This window comes from Rhinoraja longicauda, chromosome 9, assembly GCF_053455715.1.
Source record: "Rhinoraja longicauda isolate Sanriku21f chromosome 9, sRhiLon1.1, whole genome shotgun sequence".
Classification (NCBI taxonomy): domain Eukaryota; kingdom Metazoa; phylum Chordata; class Chondrichthyes; order Rajiformes; family Arhynchobatidae; genus Rhinoraja; species Rhinoraja longicauda.
The window spans coordinates 67625896-67649196 of NC_135961.1; the positions used below are offsets into that span (position 1 = coordinate 67625896).

The 23301-nt window shown below is 46.6% G+C and overlaps 1 protein-coding gene across 2 annotated transcripts in view; it reads left to right on the top strand.

The window, feature by feature from the left end:
- The window catches only part of LOC144596833 (calcineurin subunit B type 1), a 52053-nt gene that overhangs the window by 10603 nt on the left and 18149 nt on the right, over positions 1 to 23301 (top strand). For both annotated transcript variants that reach the window (XM_078405669.1, XM_078405670.1), the window contains exon 2: positions 16907 to 16946. In XM_078405669.1, coding sequence (XP_078261795.1) covers positions 16907 to 16946 — 40 coding nt within the window. The remainder of the gene's footprint in view (positions 1 to 16906; positions 16947 to 23301) is intronic.

Here is a 23301-nt window from a genome sequence, read left to right on the forward strand (position 1 = left end):
GGGAATTGCTAATACTCCCATGAAGCAACTAAAATTGGTAGATATAGAAGTTCTGTTCAAAATTTCAATTCTGGAAGTCTGCCTAATGCTTACTAAGGTCCTTGTGGCAGCACTTTATTATGGCTAAGACTGTATTTGGCATCTGTGTTGCAGCTGGATCTTCGTAGGAAATGTCAATGAACAAATTAAAATGCACTGCCCCACATTTTCTCTCATTGTATTCCATCTGCCGCTGTCTTGGTCGCTTGTTTGAATCATGTCCTTTTGCCATCTTTTCCACATCTATTTCCTATATATGCTGTTTCATCAACAATCTCAAATGTGTTGCATTGTCTGCTAAGATGAATATGTAAAACATAAGGTCCTAGAAAATCTGCCACTTGAAAAAATTCCTATTCTTCATCCTTTATCCAAGTTTCAAGGTCAATTTATTGTCATGTGTACCAATTAAGGTACAGTGAAATTCAGATTGCCATACAGTCATTCCAATAAAGATCAACAAGACACCAAATACATTTTTAACATGAACATCTACCACAGCGACTTCCCTGCATTCCTCATTGTGATGGAAGGCAAGAAGAGTTCAACCTTCTTTGTTGTAGCTGTCCATGCTGAAACATTACCCCAACATTAACACTTGTTTAATGTTAACAAATTACTAGACCAAGTGGACGCGTTGGGCCCAAACCTCTCCTGCATTGGTGCAGCACCTTGTCCTCCCCTCTCTCCTCAACCCCTCTCCCTTCTCCCCCCTCCCTCCCTTCCCTCCCTCCTCCCTTCCCCCTCCCCTCCTCCCTTCCCCCTCCCCTCCTTTTAAACTTTAATATGTGAATAACTTTAAAAATATAACACCGATTTCAATAAAACTACTTGCATTATCACTAAAGTGACAATGGTGAGTAAGGTGGGCCTACAATTGTTGCGCTATCGTGTACCGTTTTGGCTGAAGTTCAGTCACAAACAAGATAACAAACGAGTTTTAGTATATAGATGACATAGTACTTTCTTAAATGGCTTGTAAATGCCCAGCTTAACGTCATCAATTGTTTTCTTCTGCCTTTGTTGCATCTAACATCCATGTAAGCTCTGTTGTGAGAATTTTGGTGTCACTGTAAAGGAATGAGAGGTGAAATGACCAAATTACCACCTTCCTGACGGTATATCTGGTAAGTTAACCATGCTACATGGCCCTTTGTGGCACTCGTGGTCAAGGATGACTTGCTTCTTCGACACCATTTTACTCAAGTGATGAGTCCAAAATTGGGATCAACACACAATGCTGCAAGTGGGGTGTGTGTGCGGGGTATTTGAATTTTGAGTTTTGTGAAACCTTCTGTTTACTACCCACTGTCCTCGCCTGATAAATCAGTGCCCCTCCATGCTGAACAACACATGAACAAAGCACTTAAAATAGCAAGGACACAATGTAATCTGAGTGGGGTTTCTGTATTTATCACTAGGAGTGTTTTGTAGCACCATTGACCAAGCCAGCTGAGCCCGAAGGTGGATAGTTGTCCGGCTGTTTCTGTGGCAAGTAGTGAGTAAAGCAACTTTACCCTGACTAATATACCTGTGCCAGATGCATATGCCCAGGACATCATTCCATGTGGAGACAAAGTCCTGTTTTCATACTGAGAGCATCTTCCATTGTGTGGCATTATAATTGTGCAAAATCAATGGACTTCACCAAATCTCACAGTTGAAAGCTGAACATTCTTAGAACATATCCATGTTGAACAAAATGTCAAGTTAGGCTAATCTCTGTCTGCACATGATCCATATCCTTCATTCCCTGCATATCCATACGCTTATCTAAAAGGTTCTTAAATGGAACAAACGTACCTGTTTCCACCATTACCCCAGGCAGCATGTTTCAGGCCCCCACCAGTCTGTATAAAACAAAAACCTTGCTTTTCTAAAAGAAGCATCTGCTTTAAACTTGTGTAGGAACATAACTGCAGATGCTGGTACAAATTGAAGGTATCACAAAATGCTGGAGTAACTCAGCAGATCAGGCAGCATCTAGGAGAGAGGGAATGGGAGTCTGCTTTAAACTTTGCAATCTTTAAAGAGTCGGCTTTAAACTTTGTCCTTTCACCTTAGTGGTGCTCTCTAGTCTTTGACATTTCCTCCCTGGGAGATAGATTCTGACTGTCATTCTGATCTATGCCTCTCAATTTTATATTCTCCTATCAGGTCTATCAGACCCCCTCAGCCTCTGACATTTCAGAGAAGGTAATCCAAGTCTGCCACCCTCTATAGCTAATCTATGGAGGTCTGTCCCAGTGGTGCTACAGGCCACAGCAGAACCATGTAAAATGACAATCTGTGATATTGCCCAGCATATCCGGCATCACCATTATTGCCGAGACAGTTAATCGTGGTTTGATGAAGAATGCAGAGCCAAGACCAGGAGGCACGCCTAAAAATGCGATACCAATCTGGTGGAAAACTAAAAGTGGAATGCAAAGGCAGAGCAAAGTAATTCTGTAAGAAATAGGTCGAATCAAAGCTGTATATTCTGTCACTTCTTAACATGAAGAGGTGAACAATTAACAGCCAGGAACAGGGTGAAGTTCCAAAAATGTCACATTTCTCCAGAGATCTGCATTGTCACTTTAACCATTTTGATTCATTCCACATGATATTGAGAAATGATTTTCGAGCAGTGGATACAGCATGATGAATGGGGCTTATCATCTCATCTGTTACATTTGCGCTACAAAACTAGCTGTGCCTCTGGCTAAGCTATTCAAGTGCAGTTGTAACGCAGCTGTCTAATTAACATTGTGGAAAATTGCCTATGTATGCAAAAGGGTACAAATTCTGCTCGGATAACACTTACTCACAGACAACCAGTTAGTTTTGTCAGGACCACTTAATTCCAGAACTCATCAAAATTTTGGTTCAAATGTCGACCTAAATATTTGAATTTGAATATTTGGCGGCACGGTGGCACAATGGTAGAGTTGCTGCCTTACAGCGAATGCAGCGTAGGAGACCTGGGTTCGATCCCGACTACGGGTGCTGTCTGTACGGAGTTCGTACGTTCTCCCTGTGACCTGCGTGGGTTTTCTCCGAGATTGTGGCGGATCAGACCACTCCTTGGGTCAGCCCCCTCGTTACGTGACGGACAGGCGAAAGGGGTTAAAAGCCAGACCAAGGGAAGGCGTTCCTCATCCCTAGGAGAACTACGCTGTGGGCAGGAGCTCACAGCCTAATAAAAGAATCTTACTAAACACTGCCTGGCGTCTTGCCTTTTCTCTGGCCTCCGCCAGGCCACTACATTGGTGACCTCGACGGACATCACACGTAGTGATGTCAAACGATAATGTGCAACCCGGTCCTGCCGACCTCGTGCAACCCGGTCCTGCCGACCTCGAGGCCGTCTCCCTCAAACTCCCGACCCTGTGGACCGAAGAGCCTGAGGTCTGGTTTCAGCAGGCAGAGGCACAGTTTGCTGTGCGAGGGGTAACCGTCGACTTGACGAAGTACTTTTATGTCGTCGGCGCCCTGGACCAGGCGACAGCAAGGCGAGTAAAGCCTTACCTTAATGACCCCCCCGCGGATGACAAATATAAGGGCCTTAAAGAACTCCTTATCAGGAGGTTCGGCCTCAGCGACGCCGAGAGGGCAACTCGCGTTATGAGCCAGGGGGGGCTCGGGGACCGACGGCCGTCGGCCCTTCTGGAGGACATGCTCGCCCTTATGGGCAACCACCCGCCCTGTTTCTTATTCAAGCAGGCCTACCTGCGGCAGCTCCCGGTCGACCTCCGTTCTCAGCTCGCTGAGGACCCCTTCACCGACACGCAGCGGCTGGGCGAGCGCGCTGATCAAATCTGGATGTCCCGTCGGGAGGACCTGGAAGCCCTAGCCGTCTTTTCCGCGTCGTCGGAAGGCCAACAGCAAGCTGGGGCCGCCGTCGACCCCGTTTCAGGGCGACCCCCGCGGCGAAATCCGGCCGCCATCGGGCACCCCGGTGCCGGCACGCCCTTCTCGCACGGCCCGCCGACAATTCAGCCAGACGCCACCAGAGGTCGCTGGTGGTCGGCCCAAGCAGCACCACCTCCAATACCGCTGGATACCACCGGAGGTCGCTGGTGGGCATCCCAGTCTGCACCACCACCGGACACCAGCAAAGGCGGCTGGTGCTATTATCACCGTCGTTGGGGACCGAACGCCAAGCAATGTCGCCTACCCTGTGCCTTTCCGGGAAACGCGAGGGCCGGCCGTCAGTGATCCCTTCGGCGGCTGGCCAGATCCATCGTGTGTTCGCCCGGGATCGCCGCACCGGGGGTCGGTTCCTCGTCGACACTGGAGCAGAGGTGAGCGTCCTACCTCCTTCCACCGCCGATATCCATACGGGCAAACGCGGCCCCCTCACTGCGGCGAACGGTAGCCCATCAACACTTACGGGGTCTGCCAGCTCGCCCTTAACTTCGGCGACAGCTGGTTCACGTGGCGGTTCATCATTGCCGATGTTTCCCAGCCGCTGCTGGGCGCCGACTTCCTGCGGGCGCATTCCATGCTCGTGGATGTCAGGCGGCAGCGCCTGGTGCACTCCAGCACGCTGAGGCCGGTCTCCCCCAACGTCGGACACCTGTCGTCCGTGGATGCGACGTACGCGCGCATCCTGGCGGACTTCCCGGACATTGTGGAAACCCACTTCTCCTCCGCTCCCAAGCACGGGGTGCAACATCACATCCCCACCACCGGGCCACCCGTGCACGCCCGAGCGCGGCGTCTCGCTCCAGACAAGCTCCGTCTAGCTCGAGAGGAGTTTCGTCAGATGGAGTCAATGGGCATCGTGCGCCCTTCCGATAGCCCGTGGGCGTCACCACTCCACTTGGTCCCCAAGGCGGACGGGGGTTGGCGACCGTGCGGGGACTATCGGCGCTTAAATGACGCGACCGTTCCCGACAGGTACCCGGTTCCGCACATCCAGGACTTTAATGCCCACCTGGCCGGAGCATCCGTGTTCTCCAAGGTGGACCTTGTGCGTGGATATAATCAAATCCCGGTCCACCCCGATGACATCCCCAAGACTGCCATCATCACCCCGTTCGGCCTATTCGAGTTCCTACGGATGCCGTTCGGGTTGAAGAACGCCGCACAGGCCTTCCAACGGCTTATGGACTGTGTGTGCCGTGGCCTGGAATTCGTCTTTGTGTACTTGGACGACGTACTCGTGGCCAGCCGCTCGAAGCAGGAGCACTGCACCCACCTCCGCCAGCTGTGTAAACGCCTCAGCGAGTACGGGTTGTCAATCAATACTTCCAAGTGCCGTTTTGGGGTGACGGCCATCGATTTCCTCGGCCATCGGGTGACCCGACAAGGGGTGGTACCTCTTCCGGACAGGGTCGAAGCTGTCCGCCGTTTCCCCCGACCGACCACTGTCAAGGGCCTGCAGGAATTCGCTGGGATGGTCTCGTTCTATCACCGCTTCCTGCCGTCGGTGGCCAGAACTATGCGCCCACTCTTCCACCTCATGACTGGTCGCCGCAAGGAGGTCGAGTGGGACGACGAAGCAGGAGCGGCCTTTGAGCAGGCTAAGGAGGCCCTAGCCAGGGCCACGATGCTCGTCCATCCTAAGGTGGATGCCCCAACCGCCCTGACCGTGGACGCTTCTGAGGTGGCGGTCGGTGCGGTGCTAGAGCAGCACATCGACGGGTGTTGGCGGCCACTCGCCTTCTTTAGCAGGCACCTCAGCGGGGCCCAACGGCATTACAGCTTTATAAATCTGAATAATAAAAATTATAATAAAAATCCAATTATACATAGCACAATTAGAACATGGAAACAAATAAAACAGAATCTAAAATTAAGAAACTTATCTCTTTTAATACCAATAGTCAATAATCCATCGTTTAAACCATCAATTATAGACAAATCATTTATACAATGGGAAAGAATGGGAATTAAATCGCTCGAAGATTTGTATGAATTGGGAAAATTACTATCATTTCAACAAATACAACTGAAATATAATTTGAAAAATAACCAATATTTTAAATATCTTCAAATTCGTGATTATCTGAAAAAATATACAAAAGATTATTATAATATGCCTTCCGACTTACTGGATGAAGCAATGAAGACAAAGGCGGAATCAGCTAATCTAATATCGTATTTATATAATATCATTTTAAACATAGCAATACCCACAACAGATGGAATTAGAAGAGACTGGGAACAAGAATTAGCTATAAAAATTTCAAAAGAGAGTTGGGATAATCATTTACTACAGGTGCATAAATGTTCGATCAACGTACGACATACGCTCATCCAATTCAAAACATTACATAGATTATATTATTCAAAAACTAAATTAAATAAAATCTTCCCGAATGTTTCACCAATTTGTGATAAATGTCTGTGTCAAGAAGCTACTATAGCGCATTCTTTTGTTTTTTGTACAAAAATCCAAAAATTCTGGTATGAAATATTTGATATTTTTTCAAAATTAATCAAAATAAAACTGGTACCAAAACCAGAATGGATCATTTTTGGAATATCGGAAGGTAACCCTGAATTAAACGTGTTTCAGAAGAATTTATTTAATTACGGGCTAATAATGGGAAAAAAGCTCATACTGAAATTCTGGAAAAATGCGCCCACACCAACAATAAAAATGTGGATATCAAATATGTTTGAAACACTACATTTGGAAGAGATGAGATTCCTCTTAGCAGGTAAAGCAGACCAATTCCAAAAGACGTGGTCTACGTTTCTGGACCTATTACAAGCATGAGGTGCAATAGTAATTTTACAAAGAAATAAATAAATAAATGGTATCAGGACCTGGTAACGGGAGGTAAAACAACAAAACAGACTTGGTTGGTAGTCCCCTTCCTGCGGAGTTTAATGTTATAATAGAGCGATTGTTTCTACTTTTTTTTTTTTTTCTTTCTTTTCTAGGGTCTACTTTCTTACTTTACTTCCTTCTCTAACTTCTTTTTCCAAGGGGCTTTCTTTTCCCAACACTCTCTTGCACTTCACGACTCTTGCGCACTTTCTTTCTTTACTTCTTTACTTCTATCTTTTTCTTAAAGCTCAAAAAAAGGAAGCGGTATAAAAAATGTATTAAGATATACCTGTTGTATTATTGTAATTTACCGTACTTTTAATAAAAAAAAAATTTAAAAAAAAAAAAAAAAAAAAAAAAAAGGCATTACCGGGAGCTCCTCGCCCTCTACCTCGCGGTACGCCACTTTCGGTACTTCCTAGAGGGGAGACCCTTCACCGCGTTCACAGACCACAAGCCACTCACCTTTGCGTTCGCCAAGGTTTCGGATCCGTGGTCTGCGCGGCAACAGAGACAATTGGCTTATGTGTCGGAATACACCACCTCAATTCGGTTCGTGGAGGGAAAAAACAACAGGGTGGCCGACGCCCTGTCTAGACCCGCGATCCACGCCGTCCTACAAATGGCCGGGGGGATCGACTATTCCGCCCTAGCAGCCGCACAGCTGGGGGACGAGGAGATGGCCGCCTATCGTACAGCCGTGTCCGGCCTGCAGCTGGAGGACATTGTCTGTGGCCCCGGGGATACAACACTGTTGTGCGACACCTCCACTGGCCTGCCGCGGCCCATCGTCCCTGTCGTCTGGCGTCGCAGGGTATTCGAGGTGCTCCACGGGCTGTCTCACCCCTCCATTCGGGCGACGGTGGCCCTTGTATCCTCCCGTTTCATGTGGCACGGGCTGCGTAAGCAGGTCGCACACTGGGCACGCACCTGCATCCCGTGCCAAACTTCAAAAATCCAGCGACACGTGCGTGCGCCTCTGCAAGAGTTTCGTGTCCCTCGGCAGCGCTTCGACCACATTCATGTGGACATCGTAGGGCCGCTGCCGCCGTCCCGGGGCATGACCCACCTCTTCACTGTGGTAGATCGCTTCACGCGGTGGCCGGAGGCAATTCCGCTGGCAGACACCTCGACGGCCACCTGCGCGCGGGCCTTGGCGGCGCACTGGATCGCCCGGTTCGGGGTGCCACTGGACATTACATCCGACCGGGGGCCACAGTTCACTTCGGAACTGTGGTCGGCCATGGCAAGACTCTTGGGTGTCAGCCTACACCACACTACGGCGTACCATCCACAGTTGAACGGGTTGGTGGAACGCTTTCACCGCCAGCTGAAAGCTGCCCTGAAGACTCGGCTCACGGGCCCAGACTGGGTGGACGCCCTGCCGTGGGTTTTGCTGGGGATCCGCACCGCACCCAAGGAGGACTTGGCCTCCTCCTCCGCCGAGTTGGTGTACGGGGCCCCCTTGACGGTTCCCGGGGAGTTCATCCCACCAGCGCAGGGTCGAGTGGAGCAGCCTTCTGACGCCCTGCAACGTCTTCGGCAGACGGTGGGCAGGCTGGCACCTGTGCCCACGTCACGTCATGGGACATTCCAGCCACACGTCCCTGCCGCTCTGGAGGACTGCCAGTTTGTGTTCCTGCGCAGGGACGCACACCGATCACTTCTCCAGCGGCCGTACGAGGGCCCCTTCCGGGTCCTGCAACACGGCTCGGCCACATTCGTTCTGGACATGGGGGGGTCGCAGAGAGACTGTTTCGGTCGCACGGCTGAAGCCGGCACACGTGGACATTGATCGGCCGGTGCCGGTTGCACAGCCCCGCCCGCGCTGTCGCTCCCCGTCCAAGCTACCCCCTCCAGTGTCTGCTACGACCCCTCCACCTGTCGGTCAGTCGCCGGTCCCTGCGCCGGTCATGGTGCGCACCCGGGCTGGTCGCCTCGTGCGCCCTCCTGTCCGTTTTGTACCTCCGGTTCTTGGGGGGGGGTCCTGTGGCGGATCAGACCACTCCTTGGGTCAGCCCCCTCGTTAGGTGACGGACAGGCGAAAGGGGTTAAAAGCCAGACCAAGGGAAGGCGTTCCTCATCCCTAGGAGAACTACGCTGTGGGCAGGAGCTCACAGCCTAATAAAAGAATCTTACTAAACACTGCCTGGCGTCTTGCGTTTTCTCTGGCCTCCGCCAGGCCACTACAAGATCTTCATTTTCTTCCCACACTCCAAAGACGTGCAGGTTTGTAGATTAATTGGCTTAGCAAATGTAAAAATTGTCACTAGTGGGTGTAGGATAGTGTTAATGTGCGGGGATCTCTGGTCGACGCGGACCCGGTGGGCCGAAGGGCCTGTTTCCCCGCTGTATCTCTAAACTAAACTAAATTCCAGAGGCAAGCTGAGCGCCTGCCCTTGACATAGAGGCAGCGTTTGAATGCTGCATCAGAAGTCCTTGTTAAACTAAATGGGATTTAATGGTAATCTCTTGCAATAATTGGTGTCATGCCTTGAAGAAGGTATAGGAGGTCAATATTGAAGGCAGTCATCCTAGGCCAAATCATTACTGCAGGACCTCTTCAGGGCACTAGCTTTCTTCCTTTGTTTTATCCATGACCTTCCTTACATTATGAGTTAGATAGAGCTCTAGGGGCTGGCGGAATCAAGGGATATGGGGAAAAGGCAGGCACGGGGTATTGATTGGGAACGATCAGCCATGATCACAATGAATGGTGGTGCTGGCTCGAAGGTCTATGTTATAAGGTCAGAAATGGGAATGTTCGCTGATTGCACAATGTTTAATTCTATCCTTAACTCATCAGCAAATTAAGCAGATTCAAGTCAAGTCAATTTTATTTGTATAGCACATTTACAAACAACCCACGTTGACCAAAGTGCTGTACATCTGTTTAGGTACTAAGGAAAAAATGAAACATACAGTAGCACACAAACATAACAGCACATACAAAACAGTTCACAGCGCCTCCTCAATGGGCCTCAAACCCCAAGGAGTAGAAATAGGTTTTGAGCCTGGACTTAAAGGAGTCGATGGAGGGGGCAGTTGTGATGGGGAGAGGGATGCTGTTCCACAGTCTAGGAGCTGCAACCGCAAAAGCGCGGTCACCATATAACCATATAACCATATAACAACTACAGCACGGAAACAGGCCCGTTCGGCCCTTCCAGTCCACGCCGACCACTCTCCCTGACCTAGTCTCATCTACCTGCACTCAGACCATAACCCTCTAATCCCCTCCTATCCATATACCTATCCATATACCACCCCTGAGTTTAAGCCTAGACCGCGGGATAGTGAGTAGCCCCAAGTCGGCCGACCTGAGGGACCTGGAGTTAGAGAGGTGGGTTAGAAGATTTTTGATGTGGGGGGGGGGAATGTCCATTTAGGGCTTTATATGTGAATAGGAGGAGCTGAATGGATAAGGGAGAGCCAGTGAATGTGGTGTATCTGGACTTTCAAAAAGCCTTTGACAAGGTCCCATACATGAGGTTAGTGTGCAAAATTAGAGCACATGGTATTCAAGATTCAAGATATCTTTATTTGTCGTCCTTTTGGACGAAATTTAGTCACCCACAGTCCAATAATAAAAGCAATAAAACAAACAAATTACACAACCCCACCCAACGCACAAAAAAAGCAACATCCATCACAGTGAGTCTCCTCCAGTCCCCTCCTCACTGTGATGGAAGGCCAGAATGTCTTTTCCCTTCCCCCGCCGTCTTCTCCCGCGGTCAGGCTGGTGTCGTTGCCACGTTCCAGGCCGCGCCGGCCGGTGGAAGGTCCGCAGCGGGCCGACCCCAGCCCCGCGATCCGGGGCGGGCAAACACGCTGCCGCTGTTGCTGCACGTCTGGGCGGTCGTGGCTCCCGACATTGAAGCCCCCGTCAAGCAGAGAAAAATCCCGCGGCCTTTTTCAGGCCGCGCCGGATGGTGAAATGTCCGCGGCGGGCCGACCCAAGCCCCGCGATCCGGGGCGGGCGAACACGCTGCCGCTGCCGGAGCTCCCGATGTCGGCATCCACGCGGCCCGAGCCGAAGGCGAGTCGCAGCCGCTCCCGCAGCCTCCGAGGACGGCCGGCTCCACTGATGGTGAGTCCGGTCCGCGGGCTCTGCGAACTGGAGCCCTGGAGGCCGCCAGCTCCAGGAGTTGGGCCGATGGTAGGCCGCAGCAGGAACGGAGACCCGACCCAGAAAACAAAGGTCGGGTCTCCGTTCGGAAGGGACACATATTACAATTTAACAGTTTCCCCCCTCCCCCCCACATACACACATAGTACACAAACACAAAAACACGACATCACATCTACAATTAAGACCAAAAAAACAACAAAACACAGAGACAAACGGACCGCAGGTAAGCCGCAGCTGCTAGGGCAGCGCCGCCATTTTGGGTAATGGGGTAGGGTATTTACATGGATAGAGAACTGGCTGGCAGACAGGAAGCAAAGAGTAGGAAGCAAAGGTCCTTTTCAGAATGGCAGGCAGTGAGGTGCTGCACGGCTCAGTGCTGGGACCCCAGTTATTTACATTGACGATTTAGATGAAGGAATTAAATGTAACATCTCCAAGTTTGCCTATGACACAAAGCTGGGAGGCAGTGTGAGCTGCAAGGAGGATGTGAGGCTGCAGGTTGACTTGGATAGGTTGGGCGAGTGGGCAGATGCAGTATAATGTGGATAAATGTGAGGTTATCAACTTTGATGGCAAGAACAAGAAGGCAAATTATTATCTGAATGGTGTCAGGTTAGGAAAAGGGGGGTGCAACGAGACCTGGGTGTCCTTGTACATCTGTCCCTGAAAGTAAACATGCAGGTTCAGCAGGCAGTGAAGAAAGCAAATGGCATGTTGGCCTTCATAGCAAGAGGAGTTGAGCATAAGAGCAAGGAGCTCCTATTGCAGTTTGTTCAGGGTCCTGCTGAGACCACACCAAGAGTATTTTGTGCAGTTTTGGTCTACTAATTTGAGGAAAGACATTCTTGCTATTAAGGGAGTGCAGTGTAGGTTAACCAAGTTAATTCCCGGGATGGCGGGACTGACATATGATGACCGGAAGTGCCGGCACCTCCCTAGCTGATGACTTGAACTTCTACGCACGATTTGAGACGGCCAACATTACCCCTAGCTCGCCGTCTAAAAACAACACCGCCAGCATGCTGGCTAGCGAGGCTGGAGGGGGATCCACCGCTGGGGATGTGCACGCATTCTCGGTGTCCGAGCACAACGTGAGGAGGGCTCTGACGCGTGTGAACACGAGGAAAGCTGTAGGCCCAGATGGTATATCTGGGCAAGTACTAAAGTCTTGTGCCACTCAGCTTGCTCCAGTGCTTACCACAATATTCAACCGCTCCTTGGCCAAGTCCGTGGTCCCTGCATGCTTCAAAAGATCCATCATCATAGCAGTGCCTCTCCAGCTTGTTTGAATGACTACCGACCGTGGCCCTCACCTCGGTGGTCATGAAATGCTTTGAGAGGCTAATCAAGAACCACATCTGTGCCCTCCTCCCTCACAATATGGACCCGCTGCAGTTCGCATACCGTCCGAACAGGTCCACGGATGATCCGGTCTCCCAGGTTCTGCACACCGCGCTCTCTCATCTTGACAGCCAGAAGGGGGGCTATGTGAGGATGCTGTTCATTGACTTTAGTTCAGCATTCAACACAATAGTCCCCACCAGACTGGCTGAGAAGCTGCTGAAACTGGGGCTTAACACTCCCCTGTGTGCTTTCTCACCGCCAGGCCCCAAGTGGTCAAGATGGGGAGACATACATCTAACCCCCTCACCCTGAACACAGGATCCCCCAGGGTTGTGTCCTTAGCCCCCTACTGTACTCCCTATACATACATGACTGTGTGGCCAGGTTCAGCTCCAACTCCATCATCAAGTTTGCTGATGACACTGGTGGTGGGCCTGATCTCCGATAACGATGAGAAGGCCTACCGGGAGGAGGTGGCTAATCTGGCACTCTGGTGTCAGGACAGCAGCCTCCTCTTGAATGTCACAAAAACTAAGGCGCTGATTGTGGACTTTAGAAGGGCTCAACATCTGAGGATGTATACGCCACTGGAGATAAATGGGATTACTATGGATAGGGTGAGCAGCTTTAAATACCTGGGAGTCCACATCACAGAGGATCTGACATGGACAAAACACATTGCCCCACTGGTGAGTAAGGCAAGGCAGCGCCTTTACCACCTCAGACAGCCGAGGAAATTCAGAGTCTCTCTGAGGATCCTTCAGTGCTTCTACTCTGGGGCTGTAGAAGGCATCTTGTCTGGCAACATCTCAATCTGGTTTGGGAACAGCTCTGCCCAGGACAGGAAGGCTCTGCGGAGAGTAGTGCGTTCGGCTGAACGCACCATGGGAACTACACTCGCCCCCCTGCAGGACCTTTACATCAGGAGGTGCAGATCCAGAGCCAGCAACATTATGGGGGACCCCTACCACCCCAGCAACGGACTGTTTCAGCTGCTACGGTCAGGCAAACGCCTCCGCTGTCACGCTGTGAAAACAGAGAGGATGAAACGGAGTTTCTTCCCACAGGCCATCAGGACTGTTAACTCTTATACCAGGGACTAATTTACTGTATTAATTTATTTTTTGTGTTGTGTCATTTAAAAAAAAAATCTATTCTGTTTGTAGTTTTAGCAAAATCCGCAGGCATTGCCACTTTCATTTCACTGCACATCTTGTATCGGTATGTGACAAATAAAGTAGATTTGACTTGACTTGAATGGATTGACTGGGCTTGTATTCACTGGAATTTAGAAGGATCCTATAGACACGTATAAAATTCTTAAGGGATTGGACAGGCTAGATGCCGGAAAAAATGGTTCCGATGTTGGGGGAATTCAGAACCAGGGGTCACCGTTTAAGAATAAGGGGCAGACCATTTAGGACTGAGATGAGGAAAAACCTTTTCACCCAGACTGTTGTGAATCTGTGGAATTCACTGGATGTTTTCAAGAGAGAGTTTGATATAGCTCTTATGGCTAACAGAATCAAGGGATATGGAGAGAAATCAGGAACGGGATACTGATTTTGGATGATCAGCCACATATTGAATGGCGGTGCTGGTTCGAGGGGCCAAATGGCCTAGTCCTGCACCTATTTTCTTTTGTTTCTAAGATCTGGACAACATTTAGAGATGGAGTGATATGTGGCCAGTAACGTTCTGTTTATTTATAACCACTGGACCTTGAGTTTCGTTTTAATGGCATTCCCGACATTGCCATCGTGGAGGTTCCAATTAATCACATACTCAGCAGTCTTAAGCCACGGGAATACTATAGTGAAAACAGCAGGTCAGATGTTTTTCTACCATTTGCGTGGCATAAGTGATGATCATGGATCAAGACACTCTGTTGGCCTGGACTGTGGCTGCCGCAACGAATGGGTAGCTCATCATCCAGGGGAAAAAACATCTGTTTGTTTTCCACCCCATCCACTATCCTGAGCATAGGTTCCCTCCATTCATGCACTGGCTGTGGTGTGTAATGTGAGCAAAATGGGTATGGAATAAGTTGACCAGAATGATGCCTGGTTTAGGGCGTATTTGATACAGTGTGAGCTTGGACAGATTTGGATTGTTTCTCTTGAACACCGGCGGTTGTGGGGAGACCTGATAGAAGGCACGGTGGCGCAGCAGTAGAGTCGCTGCCTTTCAGCGAATGCAGCGCCGGAGACTCGGGTTCCATCCTGACTACACGTGCTGTACTGTACGGAGATTGTACGTTCTCCCCGTGACCTGCGTGGGTTTTCTCCGAGATCTTCGGTTTCTTCCCACACCCCAAAGGCGTACAGGTTTGTAGGTTAATTGGCTGGGCAAATGTTTTTTAAAAATTGTCCCTAGTGCGTGTAGGATAGTGTTAATGTGCGGGGATCGCTGGGCGGCGCGGACCCGGTGGGCCGAAGGGCCTGTTTCTGCGCTGTATCTCTAAATCTAAAAAAAGTATATAAAATTATGAGAGGCATAAATAGGATAGACGTTAGAACCTGTTAGACAGTTAGAACTTCCATCCCAGGATGGAAAAATCAGATATTCAAGGGCATTGCTTTAAGATGAGAGGGGCAAATTCCCCTCCACCTTCCCATTCCCCTCCACCCTCCCATTCCCCTCCACCCTCCCATTCCCCTCCACCCTCCCATTCCCCTCCACCCTCCCATTCCCCTCCACCCTCCCATTCCCCTCCACCCTCCCATTCCCCTCCACCCTCCCATTCCCCTCCACCCTCCCATTCCCCTCCCCCCCCCTCCCCCCCTTATCCTCCCCCCCCCCCCTCCCTCCCTAGGAGATAGATTTTTTAATGTGAATAACTTTAAAAATATAATACCGATTTCAATTAAACTTCTTCCATTAGCACCAAAGGGGTGATGGTGAGTGAGGTGGGCCTAAAATTGTCGTGCTATCGTGTACCCTTTTGGCTGTAGTTCAGGAACAAACAAACAAACGAGAGTTTTAGTATATAGATTTGTGAAGCAGAGGTCAATGTGTGCCTAGTATGTAGGGCGTTTGTACATGTACTATTTTTAATGGGTTATGAAAGATTTGGCAACAGTGGTTAGTCAAGGAACAAATCGTGTGCACCAAGTATGGTCGGTATTCAAGGTTTACTGGATTATGCTTCATCGTAACTGCAGTAAGATTTGCAGAAATTGGCCTTTTTAAAAATCTTTATAGAACTTAACATCACTGTAGTGAAAGATCTATAGAAATTACATAACTAGAATGAGCAAGGCTATTCTTTGAAATTCTTTTGCATTTTTAAACTGTCACCTTATAAACAACTTGGAATATTACTTAAGGTTGTCTGTAGGATATTCCAGATTGGACAGCTTTTGATGAAAGTTGCAAAATGCTGTTATGTTGGCTAACTGTGAAGCACAGTTTTAAGGACAGTGGGGAGTCAAGAAGTGTTCTCATGTAAGAAACCCTCCCACCCCAGAGTAAATCTTTGGAAGTGTTTCCACTCCAGAACACAGATAACCTACTTGCATCTCCATAACATCCATATAAAATTCTTAAGGGGTTGGAGAGGCTAGATGCGGGAAGATTGTTCCCGATGTTGGGGGAGTCCAGAACCAGGGGTCACAGCTTAAGGATAAGGGGGAAGTCTTTTTGACCGAGATGAGAAAACATTTCTTCACACAGAGAGTGGTGAGTCTGTGGAATTCTCTGCCACAGAAGGTAGTTGAGGCCAGTTCATTGGCTATATTTAAGAGGGAGTTAGATGTGGCCCTTTTTGCTAAAGGGATCAGGGGGTATGGAGAGAAGGCAGGTACAGGCTACTGAGCTGGATGATCAGCCATGATCATATTGAATGGCGGTGCAGGCTCGAAGGGCCGAATGGCCTACTCCTGCACCTATTTTCTATGTTTCTATCCTCCTGTTAGTTCATCTGCGGCTGAAGACCATATTCACGCCTTGTCTTTAGATTTGGCTTTCTGGGTAGTCTCCTGGCTATCTTCCCATTTTACGCCATCTAAAGATGTAAACTAATCTGTAACAGCCTGCATCCTAACATACTAAGCCCTGTCCTCACATTACCCCTTTGCTCATTTGTTTTTATATCCCTTTGACTTCACATCTCTACCTACCCACATTTCTGCTTTTTGTGCAGCCGAATTTAATAGCCCCATCCTTGGCAAATGTATCTTCAGCTTCCTTCGCCCTTAGTTCTGGAATTCCTTCCTGAAATTGTGCTCTGCTTTTCTTTGCTCCTTATCTGCCATTCCTTAAAAATGAATATTCATGATGCCTTAAGCACATGATGCTGCACTTATTAACAGAATGTTAAATAATAGGATAAAATAGTACCTGCTTAAATTCAAATATTGTGTACTTAACAGACTTGAAGGCAGTGTCTTTGTCGTCTTTTGTTGGAGGTGTATGTTAGTGTAAAAAAACGTGTTTTAAAAAAAAAAAGTGAACTTTTTCAAAATGCGTTGCGCTATTCCCAGTTTCCAAAATTAACCATAATTAGCTAAATAATTTCAAGCTTTGCATTATGCAATACAAAAATCTTTGGCCGTTGCAAATATACTCTTGTAATGTAGACTTCAATCTGAGGAGTAATTATGAACTGTTTTCTTTCATTGTAGGGAAACGAAGCAAGCTACCCCCTGGAAATGTGCTCGCACTGTAAGTTCATCTTCATTTAAGATCAATTTTGGTTTTGTTGACAAATATCTTGATTGAAACATCTAAACTTGTATGTGCATTCCATTACTCTCCACATTCTTCAACACTGAGCAAAATGGAGTTTCTTTAAATTCTTTGAATGCTGTGTAGAAACTTTGTATTTTTTGTGCTTCGTTCTCAATAATGAATGGTATTTTGGTGGTGGTGAACCTTGTGTGCTAACCGAAAGTCAAATGATCTTTTCTCTTTTCCATATGTTTGCATATAATGAACTTGCCAACTTTTCCCCAGTTCCCTGTGAAGTTTTTTTTTCCACACTAATTATTATCCTTCTAGAGCACTACTTCGATGAAACTATCTACTTAAATTAGTTCTGGCTCAACATTAATTACTGTGAAATAGTTAAATTGATTTAGTAAGTTTTGCACATTTTTGAATGTACAGATAGCATTTCTGTCTGCCACTATTTTACTTCCTCTTATGACGCCTTTCCGTATACAAGCTCTCAATTTCCATGCAACTTCCTAGCTTAAAATTTCTTAACTCAAAACCTTCAATCAGACTCTACGTTGAGCAGTAAATCAATTTCTACCATCATTCCATTAGCACTATCCCTTTCTCTCTTCAGTCACCTCTGTTCACCTTGTTTATTACTCTTATTTTCTGATCTTATTTTTGTTTCTTAAAATGGTGGAATATGAGATACAAGTGTGTGGATGCATGCTAGGGTGCATACAGGAAACTGGCATGCAGCGCAAGATTCACTGTTCCACTGCAAAATCTCAAAGTTCTCTTTCTCTAGGAATTCCAAGACCCTCTCACCGCTCCCCCTCTGTGATTCCTGTTGCTCTCCACGTTCTTCGACCATGTCTGACCCAGACTCGCTACTACAGTCATATCTTACCTCAGCACATACCTTATGTGGAACAGCATCCCTCTCCCCATCAGAACTGCCCCCTCCATCGACTCCTTTAAGTCCAGGCTCAAAACCTATTTCTACTCCCTAGCGTTTGAGGCTCATTGAGGAGGCGCTGTGAACTGTTTGCGTGCTACTGTATGTTTCATTTTTTTCCTTAGTACCTAATCAGATGTACAGCACTTTGGTCAACGTGGGTTGTTTTTAAATGTGCTATACAAATAGAATTGACTTGACTTGACTTGACTTATCCTGCGTGTGCCAAATTCAAGTAATTCCGCCTCCCACCTTCCCTTTCTCCCTCCTATCCCCAACATCCTGAGTGTGCTTACATTTCCCCCATTGCCTTAGTCACCCTACGCCTTTCCCTCCATATGCTTGTATCCAATTCCACATTTCCCTTTATTTCCCCTACCCCATCCCCATCGTTCTCTCCAGCTTTATTTCGCTCCTCTTCTTTACTTACCAGGCACTCTTTTGTTTCCTATTCACCTTTGTCTTTTACTTCAAACATCTGCCAATCCCCAACCATCCTCCCTCGCCTGTATCCACTTGCCAGGCTTGGCATCCTTGCCTCTTTTCCAGCTTTGTCCCACCTATTCCATCAGTTTATAAAAGGGGTTTGACCTGAAACATTGTCTATGCATGCCCCTAACCCCCACCCTGAGATGGTTCAGTGTTCAGTTTTAGAACTTGATTCAGTTGCATTCATCAAAATAAATTATGTACTGACTCTCCTTATCCATGTTCGTTCTCTGTAAGAGGATGCATCATAAGGTATACCAACGGTATCTTTTCAAGAGTTTTCTAACTTTTAAGAGGTTCAGTAAAATTGATGTTTGTAAAACAAAAATATATTAAAAATTTGTGGCCTAAAGCAATAGCATCCTCCTCATACATTATCATGTCTTGCCACCATTAGATTATATTCCTTTCTCCTCCGTGGTGACAAGGTTGACTGACTGCATTGGAAATAAGTACAGCATTGAAGGAAAAAAAATGTAGATCTACTAACTAAATGGTAGAACAGGCTTGGGCTGAACATTCCATCAGTATACTAAATTTGGAAAACAATGTGATACTCAATTTGTTTGAAATTTGCCAATTATAGCAGCTGAGAGTTCATGAAACACGCATAATGGGAGTAAGGAAAGGGAATTCTCCAGCTTATGTTTTTTGTTGAAAGGGTAAAGGCTGTGTTAGTTTAAGCAATAATACTCTCCTTGCCTGATCGCCATCTATCTGTCCCAAGATCTTGGGTTCCTCTAGTTCTGGCTTCTAGTGCATCTATGAATTCTTTTTTTTTGGCCATGGCTTAAGTTGTAACAAGCACTAATGTGCAGGAATTCTCTCAACCCTCGAGCTCATTGTTCCCCTGTAGTATGTAGACACTACTTCTTTTTGATAATGCTTCATTGTTTGAGATAGATTTTGCCTAACAACCGTCGTCAGAAATAACTGCTACCACATTAAAAGTGCCATACAAATGCAGTTAATTGCCTGTGTTTCCTGTAAGTTTTGAATTCCTAACGATAAACAATTCTGCATGTTATTGCACATGTATTAAAAATCCTAAATCATTCATTATTTTCCCAAAGATGCAGATGTATGGAGGTTAGAAGCTTTCAAGAGGATGGGAATGCATTGATTGTGCAGGTTTACAATGGAACCTTAGAGAAGCAAGAAAAGTGATGATGAAAGTTGCAATATCCTACCAAGAATATTAGGATATTCATTTTACTGATGCTCTTGTTATACAAAACATCTGGCTATCCTCATTTGGCTGGGGTTATTTGAGACCGATGATATAACTGTGGCTGACCCACATACACCCTTTTATAATTCAGTCGATTTCTAAATCCACATTAAACATCTTCACCACGACCTCCAAATTAAACATCCCGATGGTAATTTTAAAGTTTTTATTAGATTTAATATTGACGTCAAGAGCTGATGATTTGGGCTCACCCAAAGCAGTTTGTAAAATTAGCAGCAGTTCCACTGGTGAACTGTGCACGGGAATAGTTTGATGGAACGCATAAAGTTCATTCTCAACCAAAGTAGATCTTAACTCTAGTCTGAAGAAGGGTCTCGACCCGAAACGTCACCCATTCCTTCTCTCCTGAGATGCTGCCTGTCCTGCTGAGTTACTCCAGCATTTTGTGAATAAATACCTTCAATTTGTACCAGCATCTGCAGTTATTTTCTTTAACTCCAAGTTAAGGCATTAAATAAATGGTGTTAATTGCATTCATGGTGACATTAATCCACAGATTTTTCCACATATGGGGCAGGAGATGCCTGGTGGTATAGGTGGATACGTTGTGCCACATTGAGTTAGATTTAGCTGTCTAGGAAAGAACTGCAGATGCTGGTTTAAATCGAAGGTAGACACAAAATGCTGGAGTAACTCAGCGGGACAGGAACAAAATGCTGGAGTAACTCACTGGGACAGGTTAGATTTAGCTCTTAGGGCTAACGGTATCAAGGGATATGGGGTTCTGATTTTGGATGATTAGCCGCGATCATATTGAATGGTGGTGCTGGCTCGAAGGGCCGAATGGCCTACTCCTGCACCTAATTTCTATGTTTCATTACATTGGATTTCCATGTGCTCTCAGCAATGGACTCGATCCTCAGTGCCACCCCGAGTGGTCATGTCGGAGACTCCTTGGAGCTGGCGGGGACGTGGCAATTTCTAACCGGTGCTTCATGCTGTTTCCCAACAGTGATTCTAACCAAGGCACAAAGATATTTGGATGCCTGAATTAAATAGAAGTCAATTTCAAGAAGTTGTAATGGAAAGTTAGGGAAAGAGTTCCAGAACTCAATGCAGGGGTCACAGAAAGAACTGTCACTGTTTAGATAGGAATCGGGAATTCTTTGGAGACTGGAAATGGAAGAAATTGGAGATTGCTGGGCTTTAGGATTGGCAATTAAGGATAGATACAAATGACCTGAAACGTTGGCTCTGCTTCTCTCTCCGCAGATTAGCCTTCGTGTTTAGTTTTACTTTAGTTTTTTTTAATAAAGGGCCACAACTAAATTTTCAATAAGTTGTTAATTATAAGATGCGATGCGAAAAATTAGTTGGGAAAGTAAAACTTGTATTTGAACGCAGAGGTTTGACACAGTCAGGAATGGTAGTTTCTTCAGATAGCTTCTTTAGTTGACATTGATGTCATTTTGCCTGAAATTTCCCTTTGATGTACTGTCGTATTGACCCTTTTGTGCAGTTTTGAACTTGCATTAAAAGAAACTGAACAAAATAGTGCTGTTTGGCATTGTGGTCATCTCTGTTTAGAAGGATGTAGCCTTTGTATGGAGTGCAGTCCAGTACAAAGTCAGTTCAGCAGCCTTTGTTCTAATGTTCAGGTTTATTTTGTAGCATGCATCTGTTGATAATAGCACAGTGTGCACAACAATGCATGTCCTCTTTGCTGAGTGTCGAAGGAACTGACTTTTGTGTTGTAGATCTGAGGACCAAATGAGCAGGTGTTGATTTTATAAGAAAATAACTGCAGATGCTGGTACAATATTTATTCACAAAATGCTGGAGTAACTCAGCAGGTCAGGCAGCATCTCCGGAGAGAAGGAATGGGTGACGTTTCGGGTCGAGACCCTTCTTCAGACTGAATTTCAGAATGGGTCTGAAATAGTTAAGAGAGTTTCTGTGCTCTAATTTTACAGTGTAGTGCAATAGGGGTTTAAACATATCTTATTCCACAAAATTATAGATTGGATTTGATTCACTGGTAGACGCCTATCAACAATTAGTGCTGTGAGAATATTTGTATCCTATTTACTCCTAAGCAATAAATTTTGTGAAAACAAAAACACCTCGTTAAAGCTTTACAGAGATTTTTGTGAGAGTTTGCAGCTAGTGTTAACCAGCTACTGACAGTCATGTTTTACTTTAACATTCATAGAGTTTCAGGATGACAGGGATTTCTGCCAGGTTCCCAGTACAGCAGCAAACAGCCAAGGGAATGCCTTTTTTAAAGTACAGAGAATATATATTTGAGTCCAGTTGCAGGCTCAAGAGGATCAAGTCGCCTGTATAAAATGTTTTTTGAAGTTTTGATGTTACCAACTCACCCACCCTTCCCCTTGGAGAAACACAGATTAATTAACTCGTGAAATAAAAAGTAATAAAAATAAAACTGCAGATGCTGATTTATACCAAAGATAGACATAAAATGATGGAGTAACTCAGCAGGTGGCAATTCCAGATTAAATGGATAGGTGATGTTTTGGGATTGGACCCGTCTTCGGGTTCCTTTCAATTTAGATTCATTTATTTAATTCAGTTTTCCTGTTATTTACCAGTGGTGCATGCTTGTGTGACAGGTTGGCTTATATTTCAAGCTTGTTCTATGCTCTATACCTTGCATTAAACAAAATCAGTCTTTTGTACAACGTATATTAAAAAGTATCTCATGATCTAACATTTTTCTGCTTGCATATGTCGTGCACAGCCTAAAGTTGTAGGTCAAGGGTAGACATCCAGGCCAGGGCAGCATCAGTGGCTGGGTGGATGGCCTTGATGGTCTGGTCTGGATATCCGCAGTCTCAAGCAGGGCTGTCTGTCATCCCCCACTTGTCAATCCTCTGGGGTACTTTGAGTCCTTGGCAGGGGTGGGAGATTGCAAGCTTCATGTGGTCCACCCTGTTTTGACTGCAATCAACCCGACGCGCACAATCTAATAGATCTAACATTAATCCTCTGGGGTACTTTGTATCCTTGGCGTTAAAATTGTATTAGCTATGGGTTTTACGAGCGATTTCAAGTTGGGGAGACCGATTCCTAACATTGATTAAATTTACACTTCTAAATGAGCTGTGCAGAATGTGACTCGAAGAACTATTTTAGATAAGCCATTATCCTAAGTATTTGTTTGATTGATCCAGCCCTATGTTTACTTTTAAGATGTATTCTCCACAATAGATTGAAAAAGACTTTGCGCATCAGGATTTGGGTTAATTTGTAGAGTTGCTGCACCAGAGACCCGGGTTCAGCCGTGACTATGGGTGCTCTCTGCACAGAGTTTGTACGTTCTCCCTGGGACAGCGTGGGTTTTCTCCGGGTGCGCCGGTTTCCTCCCACATTCCAAAGACGTGCAGGTTTGCAGGTTAATTGGCTTCTGTAAATTGCCCCTAGTGTGTTGAACAGAACTAGTGTCATGGGTGACCATTGGTCAGCGTGGACTCGGTGGGCCGAAGGGCCTGTTTCCATGCTATACCTGAACTTTAAAAAAAAAAAAGATTCTCAAGAAAATTAATGGACCAGATCCTACTTGGTAAAGGTGCTGTCATTATGCAAGTTATTGAACAATCTCAAGAGACTGGAAATGAGTTATGAATCTTCAGAACTTGCTGATTTGTGCTATATCACTTCATTTGCAACAGGCATTCTCATCCTTGAGCTCACGTTTTTTT